This window comes from Podarcis pityusensis, assembly GCF_964106645.2.
Source record: "Podarcis pityusensis genome assembly, chromosome: 7".
In the NCBI taxonomy this organism is placed as follows: domain Eukaryota; kingdom Metazoa; phylum Chordata; class Lepidosauria; order Squamata; family Lacertidae; genus Podarcis; species Podarcis pityusensis.
In genome coordinates, this window is record NC_138031.1 from 84497143 (window position 1) to 84519736 (window position 22594).

General features: G+C 44.0%; 1 protein-coding gene across 4 annotated transcripts in view; it reads right to left on the reverse strand.

The window, feature by feature from the left end:
• Positions 1-20618, reverse strand: part of MTA1 (metastasis associated 1) — a 63534-nt gene extending 42916 nt beyond the window's left edge. Inside the window, exons 1-7 of one of the 4 annotated variants that reach the window (XM_081014816.1) lie at positions 20193-20330; positions 11671-11736; positions 7453-7520; positions 5111-5204; positions 2365-2517; positions 2173-2236; positions 13-130 (exon numbers count right to left, since the gene is read on the reverse strand). In XM_081014816.1, coding sequence (XP_080870942.1) covers positions 13-130; positions 2173-2236; positions 2365-2513 — 331 coding nt within the window. In that variant the 5' untranslated portion in view covers positions 2514-2517; positions 5111-5204; positions 7453-7520; positions 11671-11736; positions 20193-20330. Of the gene's footprint in view, positions 1-12; positions 131-2172; positions 2237-2364; positions 2518-5110; positions 5205-7452; positions 7521-11670; positions 11737-20192 lie in introns of all 4 variants that reach the window. The other 3 variants (XR_013988921.1, XM_081014817.1, XM_081014818.1) reach the window with 3 other exon arrangements.
• Positions 20619-22594: the final 1976 nt, after the last annotated feature.

Here is a 22594-nt window from a genome sequence, read left to right on the forward strand (position 1 = left end):
AAATGAAACTACCTTCTTTCAGTAAGTCTGTTACATCAGCCTGGTACTTGTTTCCCACTCTGATTTCTCCTTTGTCAGCTAGAAGAGTCTTCTGCTGTGGATCATATACTAGTGAATAAAAAAAGAAGTCCTGGGGACAGGAAGGGAAGTAAAAATTATAGCATTTCCAACCACTTGAATCATGAGTATAGAGTCATTCCTAACAATTTTTGCACCATCAAATGACAACAGAAAACCTGGTGGTGAGAAATCAAATGCATATAAAGTATGTAGTCATGAAAAAAATAAAAATTACCTTTTACAAATTATCATTTTAGGAAGGAGACAGCAATGTGCACCAAATACATTAGGAAATGCAGGTGTGTATTGTGAAAGTAAAATTTAAGTCGCTAGGCAGGATGTTCCAATCCAGGCTCTCCAAGGTAGCAGTCTCAGAACTACTACTTGTTCCATGTTTGGAGTCAGCTAGATATAGCTGTGCAACCTCAATGGGTGAATGAGATAAGAGTGTTGACAGGAGGAGTTTAGATTCGCTAGGCACCAGAAAACCATTTGACCAAAAATGATGAGTTCTACCCGGCGTTTAATAGCAGAAAAAATTGCAGAATATTGTGGAGTCTTGCTGGCTCCCCTGAGGTTGCTTCTCCATTTCTTGGTTCCTCAGACTTCACTCTACGGGTGGTTGTGCAAAGCATACTTGGGCAAGCATGCCTAGATACTATCATCAATGAATTAAATTAACTCTCATTTATAGAGAGAAGCAGTAGGATTCGAATGCTTCTACACCTGCTCCATTTGCCAATATAGGCACACACTTCTATCTGGCATCTAATCAACAGGTTGTTCTTTTCCATTTCTTCAGGTTAGGATTTGCCATGACATTTTGGCACTCCAGTTTGGCACTTGGCACTAAAGTTCCTTATTCAGTTTTGCAGGCAACCTCTCATTTGCTCCTTAACTCTGTCCTTTCTACATTGTGTCCCATACCTCTGATCAGTTAGCATTTCCACTTTTTGTTATGGAAAAATCCCTCTCTCCTTTAGACAAGGCGTCAACCTTGCTTATTGTAAGAGAACTTCCTCCCTCATAAAGCCTCACCTTTAAGTTAACGTACCTAGGAGACCACATCACTCCATTTGCAGACTGATTTCTAAGAGATGTTCATGAATGTACCAAATATACCAGAGATGTTCAAGAAATGCCAAATAAACTATTTAAAGAATTGCCTTCATATGCAACACTAAGAAGTTATGCCGAAACAAACTGCATTGGAGTCTAAATGTTTACAGAAGCCCCATCACAGCTCCTGAAGTCTCAGAAAAGACGACAGTAGTATCTTAGAACTGTATGTTTTACAAAAAGTGAAATACACTAAATAAAGAACTTTAGTCCCAGCCATGCCCACCTGTAATTTAGGTGGTATTTCTTCATAGTACGATCCCAAGATGGTGGTAATATTGTCCCACTTCAAAGCATTATTGTAGACCATGACTTAGTCACTGTGCTCCCAGAAGCCACTGCACATTGTGCTCCGCCACAGCTTCCTGGTTTGAAACAAACCACGGTTTGCCATTACATCTGAATCGAACAAACCATGGTTTGCTTTTTTAGAAAGGCAGAAGCCACCTTCAAACCATGGTTTCTAATTCTCGTTTAGAGGCAAGCTATGATTTGCACACGCCACAGTTGGTGCGGTTTGGATGCCACAGCAAAGGGCTATGAACCAGGAAATCAAGGAGGAAGGTGGAGCATGCCATTTGGTCCTGAGCCTAGGGCTTGCTGATCAGAAGGTTGGCGGTTCAAATCCCCATGATGGGGTGCACTCCTGTTGCTCGGTCCCTGCTCCTGCCAACCTAGCAGTTTGAAAGCACATCAAAGTGCAAGTAGATCAATAGGTACCGCTCCGGCGGGAAGGTAAACGGCGTTTCTGTGCGCTGCTCTGGTTCGCCAGAAGCAGCTTAGTCATGCTGGCCACATGACCCGGAAAAACTGTCTGCGGACAAACGTCAGCTCCCTTGGCCAGTAAAGCGAGATGAGCACCGCAACCCCTGAGTCGTTTGTGACTGGACTTAACTGTCAGGGGTCCTTTACCTTTTTAACATTGGACAAGTGCTTTAAACAAGTGTGGCAAAACAACTTGGAAGATTTTCAGTTTCATATATCTGTGCCTACCTCACGTTCCAGATAGGATTTAAGGGATTCTGTTTCATTTAAGAGTGTAACACTGCATTTGCCTCTAAAAAAAGAAAGAAAAATAAGATGAGAAAAAAGGGCATTTGGAATGCCTGCATTACGTAAAATACAAATATGTCCTTAGGTTTATTAAAAACCATTACACAAAAAATCTAATTATTTAATCCACACCTAATGTGAGTGGCTGGTAAGGATTCCAATTGACGTGAGAGAAACAGTTCTCGGTGTCGCAGTTGATGTTTCTGTTTCTCTGGTAAATCAATCTTTTCTGGGTTTTCCATCTCTTCTTCCATTTCTCCTAGTTGAAGATGAAATAACATTAATCTGTGAAGACGGTTGAAATAGTACTTCAATGCACTGCCAGATGCAATTTTTACATTTAAATTTAACTACCCAGCATAGCAGCAGATCATTCTTGTAACAGAACATTGCTATATGGCCAACTTTTTTTTTTTTTTTTTTAAAGATGCAACCCTGTTATCTCCTGCTTCAGGTCATGATTTGCATGTGCATGCTAGGGATGCAAAGAAAATAGAATTAGTGAACTCACTGCATAATTTGTGAACTACCTTGGTCTCATGGTTACTGGGCTAGGACATGCCCAAAAGGTTGATGTCATTCACTACACCAGAGGAGGCATCAGATGTTGACATAATCAAGCAGCTGTTAAGGCTTAGAGCCCAACCACTTCAACAGAAATCCTATTTCACCACTTTTTCTAGGACTTATTGAAAGCATAATAGTTGCCTACAGCTTCATTGCAGCTGCTGTGGCACTAAGCTGACAGACATGTAGACACTGTGACAGATCTATGCTTGCACAGTCTAATCCCATGCAAGTTTACTCAGAAGCAAGTCCTGTCAGTTTAGCAGGAATATGGAAATTGAGATGGGTATAACCTATCAAAAGGAATAGACCAAACAGGAAGGGAGGAGTAGCATTATATGTAAAGGATGTGAAGAGATCCAAGACTTGGAGCATGGAAGGAAGACTGAGAGCATAATGGTGAACATTTCAGAAGAGAGAAACAACAGTGACATTACTGTAGGTGTCTGCTAAAGACCACCAAGACAGACTGAAGGTTTGGATGATGTCTTTTAGAGCAGATTACCAAGCATTCAAAAAGGAGATATATATTAGTAATGGGAGACTTCAACTTCCCCATGATCTGTTGGAACTCAGCTCTGCCAAGAATGTGTTGTTGTTGTTGTTTAGTTGTTTAGTCATGTCCGACTCTTTGTGACCCCATGGACCAGAGCACGCCAGGCACTTCTGTCTTCCACTGCCTCCAGCAGTTTGGTCAAACTCATGCTGGTAGCTTCGAGAACAATATCCAACCATCTCGTCCTCTGTCGTCCCCTTCTCCTTGTGCCCTCAATCTTTCCCAACATCAGGGTCTTTTCCAGGGAGTCTTCTCTTCTCATGAGGTGGCCAAAGTATTGGAGCCTCAGCTTCACGATCTGTCCTTCTAGTGATTTGCTTAAGAATGGAGAGGTTTGATCTTCTTGCAGTCCATGGGACTCTCAAGAGTCTCCTCCAGCACCATAATTCAAAAGCATCAATTCTTTGGCAGTCAGCCTTCTTTATGGTCCAACTCTCACTTCCATACATCACTACTGGGAAAACCATAGCTTTAACTATACAGACCTTTGTTGGCAAGGTGATGTCTCTACTTTTTAAGATGCTGTCTAGGTTTGTCATTGCTTTCCTCCCAAGAAGCAGGCGTCTTTTAATTTCGTGGCTGCTGTCACCATCTGCAGTGATCAATGGAGCCCAAGAAAGGAAAATCTCTCATTGCCTCCATTTCTTCCCCTTCTATTTGCTAGGAGGTGATGGGACCAGTGGCCAAAAATGTAGGGTCTGACAAATTCCTCCATTGCCTCGCTGACAATTTCATTTCCCGAGGGTTGAAGAAGCAACAAGGGGATCATCTACCTTGGACCTGGTCCTCATCAACAGAGAGGAACTGACTGATGAAGTGGAAGTGCTGGAAGCCTTGGGAGAAAGTGATCATGTTCTCCTGGGTCTCATGATACAAAGCCAAAGGAAAGCTGAGGGTAGTTTGATATGCACTCTGGACTTTAAGGCCGATTTCAGAAAGCTTAAGTAACCACTGGGTGAGATCCCAGTCAGAAATACTCAAAGAAAAGGAAGTCCAAGATGGATGGGGATTTCTTAAAGATGAAATGTTGAAGGCAAAAAGGCAGAAAATTCCAACAAGAAGAAAAGTGGGAGGCATCTAGAAAACTGGTGTGGCTGCATAAGGAGTTTACAGATGAGCTGAGAGTTAAGAATGGCATGTATAAGAATTGGAAGAAAGGAAAAATCACAAAGGAGGAGTATATGCAAGTAGCCAACAGTTGCAGGGGGGATGTCAGGCAGGCCAAAGCTCAGGATGAACTCTGACTTGCAAGAGAAGTTAAAAACAAAGGATTTTTCAGCTATATTTGAAGCAGGATGAAGAACAAGCAAGTAGCAGGAGTAGTGGAAAAGACAAAGAAATGCGACTGGGTAACAGATAACAGCTCAACACCTACTTTGCCTCTGTCTTCACCCAAAAGGAAAGCAATGTCCATCTGGTGATAACAGAATAAATGATGGAAGGAAGGAGCTGCAGCCCAAGACAGGAATAGAGGTGGTAAGGGAACACCAAGCTACTTTAAATGAATTCAAATCTCCAAGGCCTAATGAGCTGCCCCCAAGGGAGCTTGTGGATGTAATCTCAGAGTCTCTGAGAGAACCCCCAGGGTGGAACATGAGGAGTGGGGAATCATTCTGTCTGGCACGCTTGAACATTTGTGCAGACAAAACAATTGGAAGAGCACAACCCTGCGTTCCATCCAGCAGCTCCCTTTAGCATGTTATTTAAAACTAAGTAAACAGTTTATAATTTAAGTTAATAATATAGAAAGCTTACTTGCATGTTTGTCAGCCAGTACAATTAATGTGCTTGAGATGTCCCTCCGTCTATAGAAACACACCACTTTTGCTTCTACGTTTCCATTGGCTGTCTGTCATAGTGAGCAAAATAATAATAAAAATTTAATTTCAGGTGGGAAGCTTAAATGGTAGGCATACAAATGCTTTATTACTAACTACACCACAGAACACCAATACTAAAAAACCAAAATGAAGCAGAATGCAAATTTTATAATACTCAATTTATAATGTACTTAGCAACCAAATGATTTCATTTTGATTATTTTTCTTTGCGTATTAGTACACACGATCATTAGTGAGTGAAGGAAAAAGGTACAATGTAATATTCTAAACATCAAACTATATTCTGTTACTATAGATCTTAAGACAATTTTCTAATTAAAACCTAGAGATCAGCTCTGGGGAAAATCAGACACATTAACTTCAACCTGAACTGGAGAGTTACAGAGTTCCTACAGTTATCCATGCTGTCCGGTAACCTCTTGTTTTGGTTGCTTCAATTACTCATTTCGATTAATCATTATGAAATTATGAAAGGCACAAAGAATCACACAAATGGCCAGTTTTCAATGAAATTGATATAATATTTATACTATGTATAAGCTGCCATTGTACAGGGCTATTTATAGGACTGTCTATGAACAGGATTTACTTAAAGCAAGCTTTTGTCATATATCTGAGTCAGCACTATGGACTTTTTATATTTATGCAATTATTTCATACTCAATTTTAAAATTCTATTACATTATCTTAATGCCCAGCTATAACCATATACAACTATAGCTGTTCGTATTCCTACAAGGGAAACTGAGCAGCATGTCCAAGTGAAATGAATGGGAAACATTTTTAAATGTGGCAGACACTTTCACTTCAAAATAGGACAATGAATACCCCCAAAGCAGCCGCAAAGTTATTTGCATATTTCTTGCATGACTGATGTCCAGAAGATTTTGGATTTCAGGACAATCCCACCACATGGGGAGGTATGTGCTGTGGAGGCGCTTCCTCTCCAGCATTTTGGTGAGACTCCTGAGCCTATCAGCACTAGTTTCCTTTGCGTTAGGTACAATCTGAGTTCTTTCCTTTTAGCTGAGATGGATTTAAAGGGAGGTTTAGACCACATTCTAGTCCATTGGGTGGGGTCTATGTCATCCTCCCATTGTTTTTTGATTATGTCGATGGGTTTGGTGGGATTTTGGAGCAGTATTTTGTATATTGTGGATACCATCCCCTTGCCATGTCCCTTTCCTGTTAGGAGGAGGGAATCTTTTCAAAGATTGTCATGGGCCTAGCTGCTGCTGATTTCACTACTGCAGCATGTCCAAAGTCCATTTTGGGGGCCTAATCCAGCCCGCCGGTCAGTTTAATCCGGCCTCTGTGACAGTTTATTTCCTAGGGTAAAATCCCCCCAAAATCTCAACAACTTCAATCCTAAAAAAAAAGTAACAACTTTGGTTGGCCCCCACGGCCCTTCACTTCATCAAATCTGGCCCTCTTTGAAAAAAGTTTGGACACCACTGCACTACTGTATTGTTTAAGAAGGCATGTAATTGGTGGTGTGTTAACCAGGGTATCCGGGTGTCCCCTAGTTTGTCTTGTATTTCTTGTGTCAATGTGGGTTTGTTATTTTTGTAAAAGTCTGCTAGGCGGCATAAGCCTTTGGTTTGCCAGGTTTTTGTTTTTTTTCAATATTTTATTAAGGATTTTCTTGTTTTACAGAAGTGTAGTGCCTCGTATTATTATTTTTTTCATGTAACATTTTTACAAATCCGTTTCATTTGTTGAGGCATTAGGGGGAGAAGAAAAAAAAAGAAAAAAGAAAGGGGGGGGTGGAGAGAGGGAAGATGGATGGGGGTGGGGTCGGGTGGCGGTGTTTCTATTATGTTTAATGTATGTAGAGTTTGGTGTCAGCGTTGCTTGTGTTGTTCACTTGTGTTCCTTTGGTGGTGAGAGAGGTTGGGGTTGGCCTAGGGTGTGATTGTTTGCTTGTGATTGGCTGTGGTGATCTTTGTTTTCGTGTGTGAGTGAGGTGGGTGGGTGTTTTGGATCAGGTTAGCCATATTGATTTTATCTGAAAGTTTTGTGCTGCGTGGCAGAATAGTGGGTGGTGAGCCAGGGGGATTAGTGGGGATGGGTTAGGGACAGTTTGCCTGCTTCTTCCTTCCATGTGCTGACCCCCTATTTCAATATTTTTTTTAATTCTATCACTTTACAAAAAGGTAATTGAGAGTTAGCTGAAAATTATAAAAACTGTTAGCAGAACTAACAAGTACAGCCAATACCTTCAAAAGTCACTGAGTGCACTGGTATTTTTTTTACCTTATTGAGTTCTTCTATTCTCCTTATCAAATATGGATTACTTGAAGAGTTTTCAAAGTAGACATAATCTGGGGAGGGGGGAAAAAAACCAATCTTGAAGTACAAGTTTTAGACACCTAAAGCTTATAAATAAGGAAAAATGAATACTTTTTTTTTTTACCCACCCCCTCCCAGAGACACACATTCACCCCACCTTTAAAGATAGCTTGTTTGTGCCATCATCAAATGCAGTTACAGTGGTGCCCCGCAAGACGAATGCCTCGCAAGACGGAAAACCCGCTAGACGAAAGGGTTTTCCGTTTTGGAGGTGCTTTGCAAAACGAATTTCCTATGGGCTTGCTTCGCAAGACGAAAATGTCTTGCGAGTTCCTGTGGGTTTTTTTCCCTTTTCCCCCCCTTTTTCCCAAGCCACTAAGCCGCTTATCAGCTGATCCGCTAAGCCGCTAACAGCTGATCGCTAAGCCGCTTATCAGCTGATCCGCTAAGCCGCTTAACAGCTGATCCGTTAAGCCACTAAGCCGCTTATCAGCTGATCCGCTAAGCCCACTAATAGCGCTAATCCGCTAATGGGCTTGCTTCGCAAGACGAAAAAACCGCAAGACGAAGAGACTCGCGGAACGGATTCTTTTCGTCTTGCGAGGCACCACTGTATATCCTCCCCACTACCAATACTTACGCATCACTCACTCCCCATGGGGTCAGGAAGTAATGACACATCAAATCCATTCCAACCCATATTCCTCCCCAAATTGCTCCCGCACTCATTGATTCTGGCCTACAGGCAGCTTAGCTTGGACCTGCCCACTTCTGGTCCTTCCACAACAGTTAGGCAGCGATATCACTTGAGAGAGACGGCAGCCAGTCTGCATGAATGTTTTGACAGCAACGGAGGGCTCGAAATTCCACCCTTCTCACTCAGACGGACACCTTTGCCCATTTGCCAGGTCAAAAACCATTGTTGGCAGAGAACAACTCAGCATAAATCTTTTTATTTTTAATAAATAAAAAACCTGCTGCAGATTGCTTTTGCATACTGCGATGGGAATATCATTGACAGACCATATAAAAAGACTAATAATAAATAATAATAAACCCATACAGATGTGTGGGTTTTAGAGGATGATTCCAAGAATGGATCTAAAGGTGAAATATATTAAATTGCCATATTTTTCCGTCTATAAGATGCCCCCATGTATAAAAGCCCCCTATTTGGGGGGCAACAACCAATTGCCAGTCCACCCTCAGCACTATCCGTGTATAAGACGCCCACGGAGTTTTGACATATTTTGGGGGGGGGGGGCTAGTCTTATACATGGAAAAATACAGTAGTTTGTGAACAAAGATTAAGGGAAGAAGGGAGATTTAAAAGAGAAGGGAGGGAACTCCTGAAGGGTTCTGCCAACCTTTGAGAATACAGTGAGCTCCTCCCCCTGCTTCCCTTTTAAAACTAATCCCACTGCCATCTCAAAGGCAGGGTGGTATGGAGTTGGTGTGAGAGACTCCCCAAAGTCTTTGTGAATCTATTCCTCTTTGAGATGACAGCAAGATCAGACTTCAGAAGAAGACTGCCCTTTGAAAGCATTGCCTGCACACCAGACTTCTCCCTTTGGCAAAAATTGTCCCATCGCCCCATTTTATAGGGGTGGAGGGTGAAGGTGTATTTTGCAAACAACAGCTACCTGCAATGTTTTCAAAAGACAACTTTATTTCTGTCCTCCTCATTGGTTCCTCAACCCTGGTTTAAACAAACCATGAGCAGGAAGCCAGAGATAAACCAATAAATTTATCAATTTGTAATAAAAGGGTCTTTTTTTAAAGGAATGTCATCATTTTTTAAAGTTTCTTTACATATTTGATGTGAAGACATGCCACATGCCTAATGGCAGCTCATGCATCCAAGTTACAAGAAAACATTCACCTGTGACCATAATGCCCAAGAGACGAAGGGTCAATGCTATAATTCCATGGAAACTGGCTATAATAGACATCAAAACCACTGGCATGTATTCAATTGCAGGACAAACTGCACAGAACATGCCTGCAGTGCGCAAATATTTAACACTGGCACAAAATAATAATAATAATAATAATAATAATAATAATAATAATAATAATAATTTATTTATATCCCGCCCTCCCCAGCCGAAGCTGGGCTCGGAGCGGCTAACAACAGTAAAGTGATACAATACTAAGGGGTATTATCAAAAGTTTACAAATTGCCACAAAGATTACATTAAGAGAACTAGCATGCAGTGGAAAGGAAAAGTTGCCAGGGTGGAGAGGTTTACATGCAAGTGCCTTAAGCATTCTTTCAAGCAGTAAATAATAAAGGACAACAGAACAATTGAAGCAAGAGATAGGAATGCTGCAGAACACAATGGTAGATTAAGAAAATAATGTGCTAGGTGCCCAAAAGGTTCCAAAAAGCTGCACACTCTTTCGGATGTCCAACCCGCTGTTTGACTATAATGTTTTCATTATTCCATTCTAAATCATTTAGCTCATTTTGGTCACTTATGCATCAGAAAGTCCCAAAAGCCAGGCAATCAGTGTCACAGCCCTATCATTAGGCAAAATGAGGCAACCACCTCAGGTAGCATATACCAACAGGAAGCCCCCCCCCCCAAATCTTTGTGTGCTAGGTGGCCTCTGCTGCCACATCTGAAACTGCCCTTAGGTGCAGTTAGAGATGGGAAGGCCTGGGAAAAAAACTGGGGGGAAATGGGGGGGAACCAGTTTTTTTCAGTTTTTCCCCAAAGCTGTTTGGGGGGAAAAACAGGAAAAAATCATGCAGTGTTGTCAGTGCTGAAGTCATGTTCAGCTACCAGTCAGGTCAGTTTTTGTGACTAGAATGGGAGAGTTGCCATCTTGTCCTTTGCCTCAGGCAGCAAAATGTTTTGGGACAGCCCTGCAAGCAAGCAACAAATAGGTGAGTCTAAGTGCAGCTTTTGAAGAAATCCTCTACTCTGTAGTGTATGAGGAGATCCCTGAATAAAGAAGTTGCTGTGTTTGTTTGCTGTGCATGCCATGCTTATATATATTATATATATTTATTTTTAGATGTATTTTTAGTTTTAGATTTTGTGATTTATGTGGAAATTGTTTTCCATTTGGTTGCGTACCTTTTGATGTGTTTTGTTTATTGTTTATGATTTTTGTTATGTTGGTAATTATGTAAATCTTGTCATGTTGTAAGCCACCTTGAGCATTGTTTTAACTATGGAAAGGCGACATACAAATAAAATGATATTGATGATATAGCTTGTGGTTTTATACAGAATTAGCCATAAGAGAAATGGAGAAGTTTAAATAAATTTTTCTAAATTAATTTCCTCCGGCAGTGCTGATCCATAAAAAAAAACTTGTTACTACAGTATGAACTTATTTAACTCTGTGTGTTTTAGATACAGTAATACCTCTGCAAACCTTCACTCCGTTGACCGTCCATTTCGGCGAACGTCCGCAGCAAATCCAGAAGTACCGGAACAGGTTACTTCCAGGTTTGCCGCTCACGCATGCGAAGAAGCACTAAATCGCACTTTGCGCATGCGCAGAAGCGCAAACTGTTCTGCGTGTGTGCGCAGAGCAGCGCTTCGTTGAGTGTCCAGGGCTCCAGAACGGATCCCGGACTCAAAACAAGGTACCACTGTACACGTACAAGATACAGAGAGGTTACACCAGTTGCAGATAAACCTTCAGGCCTGACACACTATCAAGGCTTAAACTTCCAGATTCAACCATTGAAATGCTCTCTTGCCCCTGCAACCTCATCATACAAAACTCTCTCAACATAACCCATGTTCTGCTAGAGTAGACAGGGCAACAAATGGACCAAAGCTGCAATCCTAACTGCACCTACTCAGAAGTAACTCCTATGGAATTCTTTCAGGTAAATGCAGGAATCTGAGCACAAAGGAAATCAGAAGACAGTGGGTAGCTGAAATTCTGTCAATTTGTTCCTGACCAGACCATTAGCGTGCTGTAAAGCGATTGTCCTCACAGAAAGGACTGGAGAGAGACCAAAAATTTAAATCTGTCTAGTGCTGGAAAGTTAGAAAGAAATCAGGAATCATTATTCATAGATGTGGTGTTTATGGTGAGAGTATATATAGTTTTCAACTTATATGTAATGAGTGAAGTGTTCTTTTGAAACAGGGGCTGCCTGGCTGTCTCTGGGAGCAAGATAAAAGATCCACAGACATCCACATGAAATCTTGCCTTTGATGGGTAAGGTGACTTTCTGCGGAAAATGTCTAGCTGTCTATCAACCGGTCAGCCCCACACCTGCAATATGGGGATAATAACACCGTCAGAACTGTATTACTGGCCATGGATATAAAGTTATTTAACCAAATTTATATACCACTTACTTGAGAGAAAGCCTCTAAGCAGTATACAAAGAATAATCTAAAATATTCATCACAGATACCAATAAAAACAAAATTTATTACAAATTGACATAAAACTTTATCAGAGTATTGAGTGTTGAAAATTACATGCCTTAAGTAGAACCTGGAACACCCAAAAGAGTGTATAAATTCTAACTACTAATTCTAAATCCACTCCCTTCTCTGTTCAAAGTATTACAGTAACCTTAGAGATCTTAGACAAAGGAACTTTATTTTACTTATCTATTTAAAGCATTTTTATCCCACTCCACATCTGAGGAGTTTCCCAGAACATCTTACAGATTAATAAAGGAGTCCCTGCCCTCGGTCTTACAATCCAAAAGACACTACATAAAAGGAAAAAAGGATGGGGTGGGAGGAAGAAAAAAGTAAACTCAAATACTAGTTATAGAGTTCTATATACCAGAATTCACCTATCCTTCTACTTCCTCACTATCATCCAAAGGTCTGGTAGAGGAGAGCATTCCATAAACAGAAAGCCACCACACAAAAGGCCCGTTCTCAAGTCCACCTTCTGGACCTCTTGTGAAGGAGGCACATGCAGAAAGGTCTCAGATGATGACTGCAGAGTCCAGTTTGGTTTATAGCCGTCCTTGAGGTATCCCAGTGCTGAGCCATTTAAGGCTTTATAGATCAAAGCCAGCACTTTGAACTGGGCTTGGAATCACAGTCAGGCCAGGTTTGGTGTTATATGCTCAAACTGTCTTGCCCTGGGAGCAACCTGGTCATTGAATTCTGCACCAGGTGAAGTTTCTGAGCCATCTTCAGAGATAGTCCCACTTCTAATGTGTTGCAGTAATCCAGAGCATAGACAACGGAAGTTAGGTTATCGCTGTCCAGATAGGGGTGCAGCTTTGAAATCAGCCAATTCTTCTTCTTCTTCTTCTTCTTCTTCTTCTTCTTCTTCTTCTTCTTCTTCAATTTATACCCCGCCCATCTGACTGGGTTTCCCAGCCACTCTAGTGAAAGGGTTCTACATCTTCCAACTATATAGGAGTATCGCTCTGCCAAATGCTTGGAGGAAGGTGAGGTGATTGCCTTGTTGTTGTGGAACACACATCAAAAAATGCACATCTCAGCTGAAGTGACTGAACATGAGAGAAGAGACTTTTAAGTGCTTGCTCTTGCATCTGGTCTCCTCCACAAGCTGTCATTGCAGCACAAAGAAAAATGTCATCAAGAAAAATCTCTGAAAGTTTGAAGGACAAAAACAGGGAGTGGAGAGATACACTGAAGGCAGGACCTTCTTGGTGGTAGCACTGCTATTGTGGTACTCACTCTACAGCAGATCTGTCAAAGCCCCCTCCCTCGTGGTTTTTAAGTATGGTCTTCAAAAGACCTTTTGACTGTCTTCTTTTTCTATTTTAAACAGCTGTTTTTACTGCAATTGTTTTCTATCCTGGATTTTTATTGCTTTGCATTGCATTTATACTAGCTTAATATTCTAAGTCACCTTGTGAAGGCTTTTAGCTTTGAAGACCAGGGCAGAAGCACCTGTATAAATAAAACACGCTACAATTACCGTATTTTTCGCTCCATTGGACGCACCGGACCATAGGACGCACCGGATCATAGGAGGCGGAGAACAGGGAAAAAGATTTTTTTTCTTGTTCTCCCCCTCCAAAGCAAGGTGCGTTCACCAGAGCTTGTGGGGCTGGCGGTGGGGGGAAGCGCTGCTTTCCCCCACCGCCAGCCTCAAAGATCCCTGAAGCCTTTGGAGCGCAGCGCCCCGCTGCCCTGCAGAGGTTTGCGCGCAGCCGTCCCCAAGCTAGAGCAGCGAGACGGAGCCCTCCGTCTCGCTGTTCTGGCTTGGGAACAGCCTTGCTAGCTTCTGCAGGACAGCGGGGTGAAGGCACCCGGCTGCCCTGCAGAGGTTTGCGCGCAGCCCTCCCCAAGCTAGAGCAGACGGCTGCGCGCAAACCTCTGCAGGGCAGCGGGGTGCCTTCACCCCGCTGTCCTGCAGAAGCTAGCAAGGCTGTTCCCAAGCCAGAACAGCGAGACGGAGCGCTCCGCAGTGCTCCGTCTTCCTGTTCTGGCTTTGGGCTTAGCGGCGCAGCCTGCATTCGCTCTATAGGACGCACACACATTTCCCCTTAGTTTTTGGAGGGGGAAATGTGCGTCCTATAGAACGAAAAATACGGTACTCTGCAGTAAACACATTTGTCAGGGAATCCTGAACTTTATTCATCTTTATTTTATTTATTTATTTATTCATCTTTATTTTATTTATTTATTTATTTTATTTTATTTTATTTTATTTTATTTTATTTATTCATCTTTATTTTATTTTATTTTATTTTTATCCTGAACTTTATTCATGAAGACACAAGTGGTTTTGACAGCAATCTTAACATGCAGCAGTCCTCTTAATGGCAACAATTTACATGGGGTGATTTCACCAGCATATCATTTTATTATTATTTATTAAATTTATATATCAAGTTTCAATTGGGAATCACAGGGCGGTTTACAGTATAGAAACACAAAAATGTGTAACATAATAGCAAACAAAGAAATAACCCTCATACACATACACAAAATCGCACAGTTTAAAAGGCCACAGATTGTTTAATTAGCTAAAGGCCAGGGAGAAGAGGAATGTTTTTGCCCTGCACTTAAAAGTTTTATTTATTTATATTTATTTATTTATTTAAATGTTTATATACTGCTGTATCATAAAAAATATCTCACAGCAGTTTACAACAGTATAAAAACATGAAACCAAACAAGAGCATCATAAGAAGTTAAAAAGAGAAGTTTAAAAGTAAAAGAAATTAAATAGACCACGGGGGAGGGGTGCTCTTAACTGCCAGCATAGGACTGGAGGTATAGAAAAGTTTTCAGCAGACATAAACTGGCACAGAAGGTGCCCACTGAATCTATATTGGCAGGGCATTCCACAGAAATGGACCAAAGACTTGATTTCTCATTATTGTCAAATGAGCCTCACCACTTCACTCAAGATGCTCCTGCAGGTGATCTCAGTGGTCAACCTGGAATATAAAGGTTCAGGAGATCCCTAACATATTCTGGACCCAAGTTGTCCAAGGCTTTGAAAATCAAAACAAGAACCCTGAACCTGGCTTGGCAACAGATGGGCAGCCCATGAAGCTGTTTTAACAATGGTGTCACACGTTCTTGACCAAAAGTTCCCAACAGCATTCTGGCTGCAGCATTCCAAACCAGACCCAAGGGTAGCCCCACACAGACATCATTACAGTAATCTAGCCTGGAGGCTACCAATGTATGAGCTACAGTGGTCAGACTATCCCTGTCCAGGAATGGCAATAGTTGGGTGAACCACAGGAAACTGGTAAAAGGTCTCCTAACCACAGAGGACACTTGGGCCTTTAGGGACAAAGGTGTCTACAGGAGTATCCCCAAGCTATGCACTTGCTCCTTCAGAAGGAGTGAAACTTCATCCAGAACAGATAACTTGCCAATTGCCCAAACATGGGAACCACCCACCCAAAGAGCCTGTCTTCCCAAGATTCAAGCACAGTTCATTGGCCCTCATCCAGTCCATCACTGCGTCCAGACACCGGCCCACAGCTTCCACAGTGTCTCCTGATTTGGGTGTTACGGAGAAGTAGAGTTGCATGTCATCAGCATACTGGTGACACCTCCCTCCAAAACTCCTAAGGACTACACCCAACAGTTTCATAGAGATATTAAATAGCTCTGGAAAGAAAACACTACCCTGCGGAACCCCACAGCACAAATGCCAGGGGGCCAAGGAACACTCACCAAGTGCATCTCTCTGGAAACTGCCTTGAAGACAGGGACAGAACCACTGTAAAACAGTGCCTCAGATATTCATCTCACTAAGTCAATGCAGGAGGATACCATGGTCGATGGTATCAAAAGTCACTGACAGATCAAGCAGAAGTAATAGGGTCGCACTCCCCTTGTCATCCAAGGCTGTTTCAGTTCCAAAACCAGGTTTGACCCCAGATTGCCGATAATAATAATAATTATTATTATTATTTATTATTTATACCCCGCCCATCTGGCTGGGCTTCCCCAGCCACTCTGGGCGGCTTCCAACAAAATCCTAAAATAGAGTAATCCATCAAACATTAAAAGCTTCCCTAAACAGGGCTGCCTTCAGATGTCTTCTAAAAGTCTGGTAGTTGTTGTTCTCCTCTTTGACATCTGGTGGGAGGGCGTTCCACAGGGTGGGTGCCACCACTGAGAAGGCCCTCTGCCTGGTTCCCTGTAACTTGGCTTCTCGCAGTGAGGGAACCGCCAGAAGGCCCTTGGCGCTGGACCTCAGTAGAACGATGGGGGTGGAGATAATCAGTCTCTTCCAGGAATACCTGATGTTGCTCTGCAACTACCCTCTCCACCAGCTTTGCCAAGAAAGGGGTGTTGGCGACTGGTCTATAGTTGTTACTCTGTTGGGTCTAGGATAGTTGGGTGGGATAGTTGAGCAGCAGTCACCGATTCAGCCACCTGACCCTGGGTAGCTTTAATAAACCAAAATAGACAAGGATCTGATGAGCAGGTGATCAAGCACATCACTTAAAGTATTCTGTCCACATCTTCAGCCCACATCAACTGGAAATGATCCCACAACACCAGACTCGACGTTGCATTGGACATCTCACCTGGTACTGTTACAATAGCAGCATCTAAATCACTGCAGAACTGAGCAACTTTATCATCAAAGTGTTTAGCCATTCAGTTACAGCTAGTTACTGTGTGCTCCAGAGGTTCACCCCCCTAGTCAGGAGTAATCAACCTCTGAACCATACAGAACAGCTCCAGTGGGTGACTCCTAGGAGATGCAATGAAGGCAATGAAGTTGGATTTCTTCTGTCTAAGGAGGAGTGGAAGGAGTTTGCCCTCCAAATGAAAGCAAGGGGAGGAATCCACAGTGCACATAGCACATACCTGTTAATCTCCTTGACTGCTTCTTTGCAGGATCTCCACCACCCCACCCACATGTTCTCCAATGACTGCTCCTTCGCCCAAACTTCACACACACCCTACATAGTTCCATGTTTCAGACATTGTGATATATCACTAAAAAACAATGTTTGGCTGGTGATATATCGCAATGTTGAAAACCAGCTATCGCCCAGCCCTCGTTCTCACCTGCAAGATATATACAGAAATAAGCCAAATGATCTGTTTCCTTGTTATAAAGAGTTTGGAAGGAGTACTCTGGAGTAGAAAAGCAGCGTAATTTCCCAAATCCTCACTTGATTTACATAATATCTAAATCAAGCTGCCAGGATCTGGAGAACTAGAATATGACAAACCTAACTGTGAGCCATGCTGGTAGTGAGGCAGGATATAAATGAATAAAATTAAAGAATCACAGTTCAGCAGCATTCCCACTTATACACCCTCAACAATTACCATAAAATCAACACACTTTTTTGTAATTTTATGTACACCGCTTAGAGATGCTAATGATTAAGTGGCATATAAATACTAAAGAAACAAACAAATAAATAAATGCAACACAGTGTCAGAACAGAATGAAAGCAGATAATATGAAAGGAATGAAAGAATAAAAAAGCAGGATAAGAGTTCCAGCCAGACCTACTTTGCTTTCTCTACCTGACTGCAAAAAAGCAAGTGTCTCAACAGACACTGGGTCATAAGGCAGATCTCAGAAGTCAATGTTCTGGCTGCATCCCAAAATAATTTCAAGTCAGGGTCTGCCTCCAGTATGTATTACAGGAAAACTCTTATGCTAACAACAGGTTGATCTCTCACACTCCTTCAACTTGATATTCTCTAACTAGGGAAATGACATTTCTTTTAAAAATCTCTTAAAACACAGTTTTTTAAAGAGAAAAAAGTATAAAATTTAACAAACAGCTAATAACAAATCAAAACAAAAGGTAAACTAACTTTTTCTCTGAGTAGATAAATTGAAATTAATGGATCCAAATTAGTCATGGCCAATAATTTCAGTGGGTCTGCTTTCAGTAAAACTTAGTTGAATACCTTGATGTAGAAGCCAGCAGCAGTCAAAATTCTAATTTGTAAAGCACTACCTAAATAGGTGAGCAGCAATATGGCCAGCTTCTGCCAGGGCAATCCCTGCCTTGGTCCCACTACAAAAAAGGCCCTGGATGTTATCTGACTAACTCACACACAGAGTAGACCTATAAAATCAATGGACTTTTGATGTGTGTAATTTAACCCTGTTTATCTACAGTGGATCTACACAGCGTGTGACTGATGCTGCAATCCGAACCCCACTTACCTGGGAGAAAACCCCATTGAATTCAACAGGACTAGCTTTTGAGGAGCCTTGTTTAGGCTCCCACTGTTAGTCAGATACCCTTGTCTACAACACCCACGCATAGGTGGAAAAATAAAACAGGGCTCCAACGATGTCTGGTATATTCGTGTGGGTGCAGGAAACTTGTTGCTAATGTGTAGTACCCCTCCCCCCCTCCTCAAGGCTGCACTTTGTGTGAGCCCTTTGCTTTGGGCCCCCTGCTCTGGGGGTCATGCACAACGCTACCAACTATGCCCCTCACCCAACCTCCTCCAAGGGCCAGAGATGCAGCAAAGGCTGCCTGCCCTTCAACATCAACTTGGTTGGACCTTTACCAAAGGTGTCACGAGCTTTGAAGACACTCAAACTCAGGACGCAAGGGAGAAACGTGCTAAGAGGAAAGCACGCTTGCCAAACCCACACCGTGATCAACTCCTGCCTAGAAAGCAATGCCCCCACTGTGGAAGGACGTGCGGATCCAGAACTGGCCTCCACAGTCACTTACGGACTCATTGTTAAAACCGTGTTTATGGACGACTACGAGTGATCGCCAAAGAAGAAGCACGCCTAGGAAAGCAGGCAAGTTGGCGGGTTGTGAAGAGCAGCTGCCTCTGCCTCCCAAGCCATCTCACCCTGAGCACAATACAGTGGTACCTCGGGATGCGAACGGGATCCGTTCTGGAGCCCCGTGCACATCCCAAATGGAACGTAAGAGGCGACGTCGCGTCTGCGCGGGTCGCATTTCGCCGCTTCTGCGCATGAGGTCATTTTGACCGTCTGCACATGCGCGAGTGGCAAAACCCAGAGGTAACGCACTCCGTTACTTCTGGGTCGCCGCGGAACACAACCCGAAAATACTTATCCTGAAACGTATTTAAACCACAGAGCCTAGGGCTTGCCGATCAGAAGGTCGGCAGTTCGAATCCCTGCGACGGGGTGAGCTCCTGTTGCTTGGTCCCAGCCAACCTAGCAGTTCGAAAGCACATCAAAGTGCAAGTAGATCAATAGGTACCGCTCTGGTGGGAAGGTAAACAGCGTTTCTGTGCGCTGCTCTGTTTCGTCAGAAGCGGCTTAATCATGCTGGCCACATGACCCGGAAGCTGTACGCCGGCTCCCTTGGCCAATAAAGCGAGATGAGCACCACAACCTCAGAGTCGTCCACGACTGGACCTAACGGTTAGGGGTCCCTTTACCTTTACCTTTAAGTCTTGGCAGGAAAGGTCTTCTCCCAAACACTGGTGTGTTTCTGTGTGTTGGGGAGAGGGGTGATAAAATTATTGTACTACCGACAAGTACCCAGATCTTAGGAAGATTTCTGTGAGCTTTTCCTTGGCCACAAAGTCTTTCATTATATCATTTGATCAATTTCCTTACTGTTCAAAGTTGGGTATGCAAGTTGTTCAGTATCTGCCCAACTCTATATAGCCCTGAATCACCCTGAAAAAGAGCCAATGGACAAAATTGTTGGTAGAGCCCAGCAATAATAGAAGTTGTACACTGGCTCCCTCGGCCAATAAAGCGAGATGAGCGCGGCAACCCCAGAGTCGGCCACGACTGGACCTAATGGTCAGGGGTCCCTTTACCTTTTACCTATGACTGTATTATGGACTGGGGGGTCTGGAGCTCTGCAAGGGCAGGTTGGCAGGCGAGGGAGCCGAGAAGGAGCCAGTGGGGATGCCTTGCAGCTTGCAGATCGCCTGCTGGCCCCTCTTCCCAGGCGATGCCCAGGGAAGACGGAGCCTGGTCTTGCTGGACCTACTCCCCGCATTTCTTCACCTTCCCTCTCTAGGCTTGACACGGGCCCTACCCAGAAAGGACAACCAGCGCGGGCAGGCAGCGTTTCCTTCCCCGCTCTCCCCGGGGTGGCGGAGGTCCCAATCCCTCGCACCCGCCAGGGGGATGCAAGCCAGGAGCCGGCGCCCCCTCTGGCTGCCTCGCCCTCTCCCTCGGTCCCCTTCGCGGCCGCATCTCGGGCCTCCCCTCGGGAAGCCTCCCGGGCGAAGGAAGGGCTTCGCTGCCCGCCACCCCCGAGGGCGCGCCCGCCAGGCCCCGGCGCGAGGGTCGGGGGAGCAAGGCGCCGGCCTCACCTCCGACGCGGTACATGTTGGCAGCCATAGCGGCGGCGGCGGAGCGAGGAAGGCCCGGCAGGCGCCGACGGTGATGCTGAAGCCTCCGCTGCTGCCGCTGCCTCGGTTGCTTGCGCTGCCGTCGGCGCCGGATCCTCTGGAAAATGGAGACCGGGGAAGAGGGAGGAGACCAGTCGGGAGGAGGGGGAAGGGGCCTGGGAGGAGCCCGCCGACGCCGCCAGGCCCTCCCCGCCAGGCCGGCTCGGGAAGGCGCTTCGCTGCCAAGAGACCAGGAATGGGCGCCTTCGCTTGCCCCCAGCCACCCTTCCGGGTCCTCATGCCGTGGGAAGGGCTTCTTCCCGTGTTCCCGGCCGGCCCCTTGCCAGGTGCTGACCGCCTTCGGTCGAGGGTCTTCCCCGGCAAAAGGCCACTTTTGAAAGCCAAGCCTCCCCCTCTCTCAGTTACTTATGGGGTCCTGAGGTGGGCTGAGGCCCATGGAAACCCCATGCACTCTCCCGAGGGCCTAGGCAAATGTCCTTGGAACCAGGATGTGTTTGGGAAGATTGCTGGGTCTTTCCAAGATGGCCTCGCCCAGTGCTTTTTTCCTTTAAAAAAATGTTTAGGGTTACTCTCATATCGAAATACCGCCCCTCAATGAGGCCAAACTTAGATTCACAATATGTTTAGGGGTGTGCGTACCCCTGCGTCCCTCCAGGGAAAAAAAGCATTGGCCTTACCTCTGTTTTCCAAAAACAGCCTGGATCGCGACATTTAGCCATTTGATTATTTAATTTCTCTACTGCTTAATATGTTTAAAACATCTCTAAGTGGTGCACAAAAAGCTTAAAAAACAGACAACTTAAATATTTAAAAAATTACACCGTTATGTATTAAAAGTGTTCCATTTGGTCTGCATTTAGGCATCAAGCCTTGTTTCTTCAGTTGTGCTTGATTCACAGGAAAGCAGTGGGGTGCAATACATAAATGTAAGGTGGTGAGTTTGGGCTGGGGTGGGGGGAAGGATTCCATTGGCAAAGGAGCCACGTTTCTGGGTGACTTTACGGGACCCTTAGTCTAAGAAAGGAGGTTGCTTTGTGCTGGGGGGGGCGCAAATAGGTGGGTGGTTGAGCCCCCTCCCTCACCTAGCTGGTAGTTAGGAGGACAAAGGCCAGAGCTGAGGTGTGGATGAGCTGGGCTAAAAGCAGGAGGCAGGCAGAAGCCAGAGACAAAGAGCCATGCTTGATTTCCGCTGCAATCCGAAGCTGTGCATATACCTCTGGTTTCGAACAGGATCCGTTCCGGAGCCCCGTTCACATCATGAGCAGAATGCAACCCGCATCTGCATGTGTGCAGGTCGCGATTTGCCACTTCTGCGCATGCGCGTGACGTCATTCTGAGCGTCTGCGCATGCACAGTAACCCGTTCCGTTACTTCCGGGTCGCAACCTGAAAAGACGTAACCTGAACCAAACGTAACAAGAGGTATGACTGTATGGATGAAGCAAGACCATATGGGGAGTTAAGGCTGTGAGCCCTTCCAGCATAGGCTCAGGATGTGTATATGTGTGTAAGTAAGCCACATATCCTAAAGGCACTACAGTCTCCACTGCCCTTCATTCCTAGGAAATTGAACATTGGGTGGGTGGGCACCTGGAACCCCTGGAATCTCACAGCTCAGAGATTGGGGTGGTGGGCAACACAATGCTTTCCTGCAATGAAAAAACTACATCCCTCGTATGACCCTTTTCAAAGTAGTCCCCCTCATACTATGACATCTTATCTACAGGATCTAACGATTCTAAAGATAGAAGAGCTTTCTTGAGTACACAACTGAAGGTGCTTCCTTCAGCAGTCAGGGAACCCCATTTCATAATCATACATGTCCATGCAGAAATGGTGATACAGAAATACTGGCCCGTGTGCGTCTGTTATTGAGAAAATAGAAAGGAAACTAATTGTTAAAGTGTCTAAAGCAAAGCAGAAGGCTTGATTTATAGTGGACAAGAGAGATTAAAACAGATATAAACTCTCATCTTTAATCCTTTTGTTTTTGTTTCCTGCCAGTAAAGAACAGGTGAAATCAAAAGTTAAGCAACCATCCTTAACCATGAGAAAGGAATTTGTCTGTTCTGAGAGAGCGCAACCGCACCTGTGATTTTAAGGGGGAAACATCAAGGTGGATTGAGTGGCTAATAATATCCAGAATATTAAAAGCATCCCATATGACAAATGTACTTTTGGATCAACCAGTGATGGTTGGTATAGTTAAACAGTTGATGGCTGAACAATTAAAAGTGATCAGATCAATGTTTGATGAAGAAAATGAGACAGAGGAATATGTTGAAAAATTGAAATGGGGAATACCTAGAAGCTTCAGACCAAATTGATGAAATGTTGGCAGTTTTGGATCATGCAGCACCTAAA